This window comes from Convolutriloba macropyga, chromosome 15 (genome assembly GCF_964194025.1).
Source record: "Convolutriloba macropyga chromosome 15, txConMacr16.3, whole genome shotgun sequence".
NCBI lineage: Eukaryota > Metazoa > Xenacoelomorpha > Acoela > Convolutidae > Convolutriloba > Convolutriloba macropyga.
Genome location: NC_134482.1, coordinates 46538694 through 46550547, shown reverse-complemented (window position 1 = coordinate 46550547; position 11854 = coordinate 46538694). Strand labels below are relative to the sequence as shown.

Sequence of the window (11854 nt, the reverse complement as noted above, 5' to 3'; positions counted from 1 at the left end):
TGTCTTCAAAATCAATAGTGTAAGGAATAAATTTACAAACAAATATTTGAAAGATCAGAATAAATTTTTTGTCAACTTGAGTTTAAAAGACAACGTCAAAATATTTGAAATCAACAAAAGTTACCAAAGATTCATCAAGCGTGTTTGGTGTTTTCTCTTCAAAATCCATAGTGTAAGGAATAAATCTACAAACAAATATATGAAAGATCAGAATAAACTTTTTGTCAACTTGAGTTTAAAAGACAACATCACGACAAAAGCAGATGATTTGAAAAATGTAAAAACTAATTGATAATCTGTTAATTAATGATGTTAAAATAAATCAATTTGCTAAAAATCTTGGAATTAGAGTCATGTTGCCAGTTAAAGTAGTTCTGCTAAAAATGACACAATAACCCACGCACAGTCCTCATTTTGCATCAGCAATGCACAATACATACGTATATGTTTTTGATGTTAGAGGGTATTTTCATGTGCTTGAGCAAGACCCCAGTGAATCAATTGAACAACCATTTAGCAAGAGCCTGAAGAAAAATGACTTAAAAAGTTGCGAATTTCGTGTTCAAGACTACCAAAAAGTTGGACTCATATTTAGGCCTTCTAAATAAAATGAATAAGATAAGAATAAGCTATGTATGAATAAGCTATGCTAGAGAGGTCTGCTAAGGGACTCTAGACTCTAATGCAGTTTAACTCCACTGTGCTTCAACCATTTATCCTATTTTGGAAGCTCAAAGTCTCAACATTGGGCAAACACATAATAGAAAACCGTGCCTGAATATTTTGGAGTTGATTCAAAGCAGAAATTAACTTAAGCACAAGCCAACTACACTTTAACAAAAAATATCTCTAAACTACCCTTATAGTTTCTAGTTTTGAAACAGAAGACGGGGAAGGAAATTTGAAAACCTGATTAAATTTTTTTAAAACTTTTCCATTTGTGCCGTCGTCATTAAAATAGCACTTCACAAAAGGTAGTGCAATGGTTAGATTTTATTCAGCAAACGACCACCTAAAGTGAGAACAAACCTCAAAATCAAAAATATTTAGTCATGAGGCTGCAGAAAATTATTTCAAAACGTTGGAACGTATTTCTCTGAAACGATATATTCCTGTGTTGTTCTCAAACCCTTGATTCTCGAAGGATTTCAAAGATACACACTATTTAGCATTTTTAAACTCAAAAGACAAAACAAAAAAAACGACAATGTCTGCCCCAGCAAAACTTCAAGTTTCTTCCATTAGTTAAGAGACCATTAAATTTTTTAAAGTATATTAATTATTGTGGGAAACTATTAAACATAACCGAATAACCACGAACGAATTGCTCTAAAAACCACTATCGAACCTTCCTCAGTAGATAGCTACGGTTTACTTCAAGTTTAATTTGCTCCAAACGGTCAAAAATATTTCGAAAGGTACAATTGTTGTTTAATGTAATTGAAAAAAAAAAACAATTTAGCCGAAAAAATTACAACTGAATCTTAAAAAAAGGCTTCAAAAAATTGATAAGATACAACTTTTCTACAACTTTTCTACAACTTTTCTAACTATCTCCTCAATTCTCATTGAAAAACTCAAAACTGACTGCAGCGATAGGCTTGAGAGTAAATGCAGAGAACAATGCAATGGGCAAAATATCACTCAATGTGCTAAATTCGCGTAACAGTTGAAAAAAATCTAGTTGGCCTTATGAAGAGGTTACATCTAGTTACTGATGAAAAGGTTCGAAATGCTACCAAAACTTCCTGATTATTGTCAATTTTGATTAATGTCAATAATCTTTACTTCTTTCACATTCTGTTGCGGATTACAAATCGTTCCATTACTAACAAAATTGCAACATTATTGTTTTAATTTTTAAGCCTGTAATAATCTATAAAATCGTCATTGGAAGTCACGTTGTGAATTTAACCCCACCCCCCCCCCCCCACTACCGCCAAAAAAAACAAACTGCGGCCGCTTCTCTCCCCAAAACTGAATCAAACTATAATAAGTCACTGCCTGTGGATCGAGAGCAGTTCGTCCCATTAGTCAGTCATTTTTTTTCTTTTTGCCATTTTCTTTTTATTTGACATTGACAAATCTCTATTAGAAACTTTATTAACAATTTGTTTTATTATAAAAGAAATTATGTGATACAAACTTTTTTGTTATGTGTTTCTTATAAGTTATTAACAGCACAATATTTGCACACTTCGAATAAGATGATGACGTCATCAGACCCAGTCTTGATCTGATTGGTGCTTCCTCCTTCATATACAATGGCTGTACAAACTCCATTGGGACAATATTTCCAGTTACTACCTAAACAAAATATTTACAACATTTCTAAAACCATTTCTGCCAGCGAAAATCAACTCACTTTGAATGCTGACAAAACAGAACTACTTTATTTTTCTACCAGGGACGAATTAGAACCAAAAGTTACTTTTAACTGAAAATTAAAAACATACCCGTTAAAATACTTTTAACTGAAAATTAACAACATTAAAAACATACCAGATTGCCGGAAAAAAGCGGCCGTTGATTCCAATAAGCATGATTGGGGTTGAAAGAATAGAAGATATTGAAAAAAAAAGAGATTTTTGTACAAAAACATTTTTTAAGTCCGATTTATTCTGATGGCATTTCGTAGTTGAACATAACGTACTTCTGTTTCTTAGAGAGAGGCTACAGGGGCTACTATCAATACCAATAAGCATTAGAGATGTAACTAATACTTATAGGAACGACGTTCAAATAGCAAGCATCTAAAATTGGGCTTTATGGGTTGGACTCTGTTCATTTTGAATTGATTTGCTGAGCAACTGATGTTCAAATTCACTTTTAGCAGAATGAGAGAAGAGAGAAACTAGCCTACAAAAATCATAAAGATATCACGCAAAATTCTGAAAAAGCGGCAAAATGAGGTAAAGCGAAACATTTTTTATTCGATTAAGTAAAAAAACATAGCAGGTCAAGTCCTGAAGTACAATTCAAAGAATTTTCATTGACTAAACAGAAAACTAGACCTAGAAAGGACTATGAATGGATTGGGAAAACCATTTAGAAAAAAAATCCGATCCGAAAATCAGAAAAAAATCAGACCCAATCAGAAAAAACCACTAGCGAGGAAGCCAATTTTTGTTCAAACGCCAATTTCCCACTCTACTTTAAATTTAGAGTGAAAAAGTTTCACGCCGCAAAACCACTCGCTTTTTCGCTCCACTTCCTGTTTCGGCGTGACCGAAATCACCACTCCAATTTGACTTCAAAAATCATGAAAATGTGTGAACAGATCTTAAAAAAAAGACAGCGCCCCATTACAATTCAAATTCTTTGAACTAATAGGAGCGCTATAATAGATGAGGAGATAGCCGTAAAAAAATAGGAGCGCTATAATAGATGAGGAGATAGCCGAGAAGATGAGGGTGGCTATTAAAAATCTAGGAATACGCCTTGACTCATAATTGACATTTAAATCACATCTAAATGTAGTTTTAATAAAAAAAATGTTGGCCACCATTCGCTCACTATATCTGGTAAGAAACCACATACCTTTGGAAGTAAGGCTGCAAGTTTTCAAATCTTTAGTGCTGTCTCATTTGTCAGTCAGTGGAGTTTATTTACAAACATTGTGAGCCAAAAACATACAGCGTATAAATCGACATATTTTTTGGGGCAAAAAAGTGTGTTATATGTGCGATAATTCGATCATTGTTGTGATATCCTTCTCAAATTGCATATCCTACCAGCTGAATCGATTATTTCAAATTTTAGTGTATTGAAACTCCACACAGACTTGAATCAGAGGTTAGTATCAGATACAATTAAAAAATGTGCAAACCGACTACAGTTAAAAAAGAATAAACGGACAAAACAGCTGATAATAAGAACGCAAAAGTATACTCAGCCGAGTAAAAGATTTTTGAAGAGCATACAAAGATGGAATAGGTTACCCTTTAAAAAAAGAGCGACGGAGAACAAAACTCTTACGAAACAAAAAAACTTTAAATATTTTTGCAACGTCAGCATGAAAATTTTCCAATAGATAGACAGTTAGGATCATTCATGTCTTATTTATATATATAGTGGAACGAACAGCTTAATGGTTAACATCAATTAATAACCAGAAGATTAATGTATAATTTTGATTATTTCAATAAATATTCCTGATTATTGTGAAGGCATGTAAACTTTAAACTTTCGGCTACATTATTAATTTCCATGTTTGAACAAAAAATAATGAGTTCCCGGGAAAGATGAGGTCTTTTGGCCAGTCTTGGCAAATCTGGGCTATTATTGCAGGTTTCAACTGTCTTCCATAGTGGTCAAGAAAAGTTTTACCAGATTAGCAAACGAAACAAAACTTGTGCCCTAGAAAACGATTATGTTAGCCGTCAATTTTATTAAAGGTATTATTTGTTTGTTCAGTTTTCTTTGAAAATACATATCTAAAGTCAAATTGAGTTTGTATTTGCTCAAGAAACTAAGATGTACAGTTATTAAAAAGAAAAACGGTGAATTATTATTAGTCCTGATATAAAAAGTGCTATTAATTGAATTTCAGCCGCACTTTGTTGATATTTTAGCTGGTGAGCTACTGAGGAAAGAAACAAAGCAAAGTTAAGCCCCTGAGTATTATATTTGACCCCATGAAATGGAAATCAACGACCAGTTAGTTGTTAAATTCTGAAGCTATTTTAATACTTAGGGGCCTTTTAAAAGTTAAAAACAAAATTTTTTGAGAAAATTAAAGAGAACAACTCCAAAAAATGAAAAACTACAAAAATATATTTGTTAGAATTTCTCTGATATCTCTAAAAAATATCCACTGGACGGTGAAAACTTAAATTGCCAGAGCAAATTATAGCAACACTCAGAACGCATTCTGTTCTTCGTTTGAAGATTCTGAAACTCAAACAAATTGAAATTAAAACTTTTTAAGTGATATAGGTTGCTTATACAAAAAAGCATCATTTTCATAAATTTTTATAATTTTTAAAAGAACAAACTTTTGGTATTGACATGTGAAACAAAACTAGGTTCATTTTGTTGAAACAATTTATCCGCAAAAAAATACCAAAAACTTTGGCAGATCTTTTTATCTAGCTTTGCTTATTGATTCTCAGAATGAAAAAACATGCAAAAATTGTTCCTGCTTGGATTTATTGTTAAATTTTTACCTCAACCAAATATTTCCTCCTAAAAATAGCAGTCGGCATAACCAGCATGTTCTCTCATACTTAAGCGGATAAATTAATCCCAGGTTCGTTTGTGATAATTTGATATCATATTCCACTGGCCTCTAAGAAATGACTTAATGATTCCAGAGAAAATGTTAATAGTACCAAAAATACGGGGGGGGGGGGGGGGGGGGTGAATCGATAGTGATGTAAATCGGGAGTGATATAATCGGGCTGAAATGATTAGGGTTAAGCTAACATTATCCAGAGTTTAAAAAGAATTGGAACACCGTAATAACTAAAATAATGTCAATTCTAGCGAAATGAAAGAAAACTCAATCGGTGATTGACGACAAAAATATTCCTTGAAATATTAATAGTTAACTAAAAAGACAATTAGCTATTTCACGATTAACCACATCACGTTCCCCAAGATTAATATAGTCTTTAAATTAGGTCGCAAGTAACTAATGATAACATTCAAACAATGAAGCTTCAGGCTAATTAAATGCTCGAAATCGTGCTCAATTGTATGTTATCGACCAATACAAGTGACTGCATTTAAGATTTTTCCGTCTGATTTCACCACGGTTAGGTTAACATAGAGCTTTTTCATTGTGGATAACAATGCCCATGTTGCCCGACTTTAGAAATCGGTAATTACATCAATTGGTTACAGTGCCATAGAAAATTTATTACGGCCTTATACGGAGCCGTACAAAGTTTTGTAAGTTTTCTACGGCAGCGTTTAAGTCTTAGTAAGTTTTCAAAGTTTCGTCTAAGGTGAGCAATCGCAATCTGGGGTGATGTTAAATGAAAATATGTGGAAATGTATATATTGTCACTGTTTTGTCCACGAAAAGCCAAAATAGTCTGAAAAAATAAAAATGTAACTTTTGCAACTTAATGAGGCTCAATTGTGTTTTTTTTGGACAGAATGTTAACTGGAAACAGCATTCCCTTACCTCTGGGCAAATAAACATCTCTCTCCAAGACTCCTGGCTCCAAAATTGGTGCCAGAAGAAAATGCGAACCAATCAGAATTTCATCGCTGATCATTATAGCCTTCTCATCATCCGGGTAGTCAAACCAAAGAGGTCGAATTATCGAATCATAAGGCGACGTTTGGGAGTTGGCGAATTTGAGCTCAGACACCACGAATTTGTTTCTGTACTCGATTAGACTGAGAAGAGATTCAATTTGATTGGAGTTCAGATTTGAGAGTAGCTTTGAGTCCATGACTAAGGTCTCGAAGTGTACTAGAACTTGCATCCACCTGAAATTTATTAGAAGTTGGTAGCACAAAATTTCTGTGTTTGCAGAAAAAAAAATCTGTGTCCTTTTTAAAAGAAACAAAAAGCTAAAATTAAACGTTTCAAACTCCAAAAAATATTTTCACTCAATTTTGTTGAAAAGATTTTTGGGATATATTCTGTTTTGCCCTTTGCCCCCCCCAGCTTAGTTTGTAACTGGGGGGCGTAAAAACACTGGGTGGGGGGGGGGGGGGCTTGGCGAAACAGAATAGATCCGATTTTTGCGGTACAATTATGGGCAGTTTTCTCAGTATACAGAAATGAAAAAGATTAATTTAATCATCTACGGCAGAAACGATAGAAAAGATAGAGTTAGTAACTTACTTACCAGATACTAATTTTCATGTCTGTAATGTTTAACTAAAATTAAGAATGGTGAAGCTGAAATCCAGTGCTAGCAAACCAGCACAATTTAATCTAGCAAGTCCGGAAACTGGGATGCTATCAAGTTTGAACAGCGACAGATCAGAAATGATATTGACATAAATCGTTATGTCACGCGAAGTGAATCGTTACAACACTTTTGGACTAAAAATATACACTGAAGACAGAAGAAATTGTTAATGGATTTAATTTTGAAAAAAAAATTGATTGAAATTATTTCAAATTGGCGTTTTTTGTCTCAGAGTTCTCTTTTGTAAATTTTTTCCTAGTTAACAATAAAATCGATTATAAACCGATAATTTCATCGATTTAAACAATCTCCTGCAATGAGAAGTACACTCGGACCTCACCTGTTGAAGACGAGAATCGAATCGAAGTTTAGCCAAATATCCATATCTTATAGTGAAACAGTGATCTGGAATGACTTTCCGATTTTGGATCCCGAACTGCCTGACGAACGAGATTTCAAAAATTATTTCAAGAAATGTCTCATAAACTTTAATTTGATTTTCCACCGACACGCTTTTCTAAGATTGGTTTTTTCAACATTTTTATTATTATAAACAACACCCTTGTTGAGAAGACCCAACAAAAATGACAAAAATTTGGAAGAAATCTTCGGTATGTTCGGTTTCAAAAGTAAGAAAGCCTCGATACGTTCGATTTGTCTGGTATTGTCGGTTTCGAACGTGAGAGATTGGTATCGTAAGTTTTGGAAGCAAGAGAGATTCTGTTTGTTCTGTTTTGGAAGATTCGGTATGATCAGTTTTTGAACGTAAGAGATCGTCGGTGTTTGGTTTTAGACAAACAAAATTGTCTGTTTTTTCCGTAGGAAATTTAGATTTGATGTTTGTAGTGTAGTGATTCGTTTTGATAGCATTTTAGCCGAATTTTCAAACGTTTTTCTTAAAGAAAAATTGCGAAAAATTGGGCAAAATCAGTGAAAATTTTTCTTCAGCTCGTTACGAAACTAATTGAACAATCAGTTTCTTGTTTTTCTCTTAATTCAAAAACTTAACACACTTCATGAAAATTGATGAGAATTTTACTGATAAATTTACATCGACTGAGTTTTGGCATACTTTCTTGTCGTTAAAATCAAAGTTTTGGACGGTTAGTTACGTTTTAAACCGAACTTGCTGGCGGGTTTTTGATCCAACTGCTGGACTAAACTGCTTTTAAAACCCCTAAGATATTCAAATTCTTCTGTTTAAAAACCGATTATTTCTCGACTAGGGCAGAATCAACAAATTTGTACGCCTGTTCTTAACTCCTAAAAGCATGGCTAATACTTTGTTTTTAATTTATTTACTGTTTCGACCCCACTTATGGGAGTGAGGAACTATATAGTCAATTGGGATTTTCATCGGTTCGGTTAATTTTGGCCGATCGATATATTCATCGCAGAGAAAGTGAGTGGTTTCATTAAAAAATTAGTCCAGCGTAGAATTCGAAAATAAAAAGATTTTTGGGACTTCTTTCGAGAAGTCATCGAGATTTAAAATTTTGTGTGAACATGAGATATTTGGCATGATTTTGCTGACTTTAGCGTATTTTTTGTTCATATTAAATATTTTCTATAAAAATATTAATCCAAAAATACCTTTCGGGCTACAAAATGAATCACTTTTAGTTTTTCTAATAGACAAAAGGCGATAAAAATGTTAGTTTTTGTCTCATAGGAATCTTTATTATAAAAAAGATATCAATTTGACAACTGATTTTTTAGAAAAATTTTTGAAGTTCTATTGGTTCCTTAGGTCACTTAGAGACTAGTTAACTTTAATATCAAGATCCCGTTAATGTCAAACTTCATTTACGGTCAAATAATACGCAATGAACAAAAAATTTTCGTAATTTTCCTTGAAGTTCTGTTTTTCTTTTTGAGATTTTACTAAACTTTGGTACTCCTATGGCATACACGTGTTGGCTAAATGTACATTAAGCTATTCAATGAGCACTAAATGAACCTATCGAGGGCTTTGATTGGACAGCTAATAGCTGTTAAGAGATTGAAACTAGTTTTTTGAACTTATTTTTTGAACATTAACCAATCCTAAATTTATTTTTGTGAACAATTAGTCAGACTTATTAATGACAGGACTTTTGACTCTATCTTGCAAACACATTTAATCTGGTTAGCGGTTTTAATTTCTAACCATTCATTCTATGACTTCGATGCCACAAGTTTTCATAAATTCCATTTACTTTTTAGATATTTTTTTCATAAATAACTTTATCCCAAATCTCAATGTTTCAGTTGGCTAAGAAAAAACGTTCAATGGATCATATAAAAAAATCTTCAGAGAAAAGTTTATGGTTTAAAAGGCTTCGACAATTTTTTTTTGCACTTTGCTATAGAATTTTTGGTCTTTGCCAGTGTTTGTTGTTGTTTTGCATAATCATAAGACTTAGTGTTATGTGTTATTGATGACATATAATTGAAAAACGACATTGTCCTCCCATCGGTCAAGATATGGCCCAGTTATTGGCTCCAGTTGAAAGCCATTGAAATTCATGGCAATGATACTACTTGTTTTCTCAAACGTTTCGTGGTTTTAGGACATTTGTTCATATATTCTGGTTTTTTGAAGTCAGATTTTTAAAAAGCTTTATCCCAATGATGTTAAAATAATTATTTAAAAATTGAAAACTTAAACTGAAAAGTTTATTTTCAGTTTTTTAGAAAATTTTCGTCGACACTTCTCAATTATTTTTTCGACTTTGGGATTTTTGCTTGTTTTTTTAATTTTTCATGTAGTCATAAAATGCTGAGAGGTCTCCTATGATTCTATTTAGGGTTTGAATGAATGATTGTGCTCAATAAGTTCAGATTATAGCGATTAGTCTTAAAGTTTAAGATATTGATTGTTTTCAAAATTTTTTGAACTCTTCAGTTTTTGTTGTTTTTGTCAACTTGTATCTTATTCTCATCATTGAGAGGTCCCATTCAATTCCTTGTAATTCATAAATTATAGTGTCTATTGTTATTATGTCGCGCTGATGTTTTGTTTGTCAGACAATATGCGTTCTCATAATTTTTGTGAGTGGTAAAGATTTGTGTTTCTTTTTCTCTTCTTTTAGCACATTCGCTTAATAACAGAACCCTATGATTTTTAAATCAGGCGCCAGTGAACTTTTTGGTCTTTCAGTACAATTAAGATGAAATAGTACAATATGTAATTTAATTAGTAGTTTGGTTGTGTAGCAATTTTTTAAACTCAAACATCTATTTTTGATTATCTCTTCATTTGGTTGACAATTAAGTCAAAAATGCGGATGAGCTCGGGTCGGAACATCATTTGCGAACGGACATTAACGCGCCTTCTTGTTTTTGATGACTTATGGTTGCTTTCGATTATATTCCATAATCAAACATAACGAACGTGTACAGACCAATGAACATTTCGGACGTTTTGATAAACAGTAAAATGAATTTTTGCGGCTGAAGTTATGGTGGGGTGCGCTGGTAAAAATACCCCAAACGAATTTCATGAACACCAAAACAATATTATATTTGACTGGGGAGGGCCAAGCTAAAATTTTTCCGATTCTTGAAAGAAGCTATTCTATCAAATAAGTCTTTTCTATCAAAAATTAGCGAGTTGATTATAAATCTTACCTTTTGAAGAGTTCAGTTCCAACTCCAGGCGATTTCGATGAAAAATCAATTGCAGGAGGCAAAAAGCACTTTTGACCTCTAATTGCCAAAGACTGGATTTGGGGCATCAAACTGTTCAATCCTTCCCATGTAAACTGCAGATTATCCAGAACAATACACGCATTCCCAGTTTTTGATTCCGGTACAGAAGTTAAAAGTGTAAAATTAGAAGATGAATTGTTCGTTTCCAACATAGCCAAAACTTCTGTACTGAATTTTTCAATCACTTGGTAGGGATAGCCGATTTCGGTTTTACTTTTGAATTCATTGGGTAACTTTGAAACTGTATCCGTGCTGATGACAGCTCCGGCTGCTTTAAGTTTTGCCATACTGCCTGAAAGAAGATTTTGGTACCAGTCGAGAGCTTCGGAATTTGTAGGATCCAGGAATGTTTTCACGTTTTCAAGTACGCTAAGAGCCGGCGCGTTTTCATTGTAATCTTGAAGCCAGTAGCCATTGTTGGTTCCTAAGAAAAGGGCGGAATTTGTTGTGTTAAAAGTAAGAAGGCTGAGAGACAAAAAACTCAACAAAAAATTTGCATCTTATAAGCCTAACATAGCTTCACAAGAAGCTCTACTTGTTCAATGTATACTTGGTTAGAGAGATGAAGCCTCGAGGAACAAGATAAGGCAAGTAAATTGGTGGTAAGAAGTGTCCGAATTGCGCGAGTTTGAAACGACTTCGTCGGACTAGGTTTGCAACTAAGAGATACTGGTTCGAATCCAGTGCTGGTCAATTTTCTCAGTAGTTGAGCCTGCTTAAACGCCCTTGCAAAATTCGAGCAGAATTTGATAGGAAAATAACTGGGAATCAGCAGAATAAAATGTTAGCAACTCCTCGCGCTTTCCCCTCGTCGAGTGCAAAAAAACTGATTAGAAATGATTTTTTAAGTTTTCAGCACAGATTGGGCTCATTTTTTGGAGAGGAGTTATTGCGATCTTTTTTTAGATCGGTGGCCTCTTTTTCTACATGATGCAAAGTTAAATGCCGCACGTGAAAACAAGTGTTTAGGTCATTCTGTTGAGCAAAATTCAAAAGCACGGCGAAAAATTGAGTGATATTTGCTCTTGCAGTATTCTAAGAGAGAAAGAGAACAGTAAGTGTGAACAAAGTTGCTCAGCGAGCAATAGTTTTTAAAATAAGTGCGGTTTTTTCAAGCCTGTTTTTTTATTTTAACTATTTTTTTCAATCAAAAGTGTCTGCCTGTTTTTTGGCTGAAAATGAAATTGTACGTTTAAAAAAATTTTGATCAATTGAAGCAATTATTAGTCTTCATTTTAATATTTTGAGCTATTGTTCCAATTTTGAGCTATTGTTGCCAGCTTTTT

At 33.3% G+C, this 11854-nt stretch overlaps 1 protein-coding gene across 1 annotated transcript; it reads right to left on the bottom strand.

Moving 5' to 3' along the window:
• Nucleotides 1–2131: 2131 nt before the first annotated feature.
• Nucleotides 2132–10980, bottom strand: LOC142354297 (SITS-binding protein-like). The gene is made up of 3 exons (XM_075406560.1): nucleotides 10488–10980; nucleotides 6134–6444; nucleotides 2132–2307 (listed from the first exon to the last, which is right to left on the bottom strand). Exons 1-3 carry the CDS (start codon nucleotides 10853–10855, stop codon nucleotides 2165–2167), a joined length of 822 nt encoding a protein of 273 aa, XP_075262675.1. The 5' UTR covers nucleotides 10856–10980; the 3' UTR covers nucleotides 2132–2164.
• Nucleotides 10981–11854: the final 874 nt, after the last annotated feature.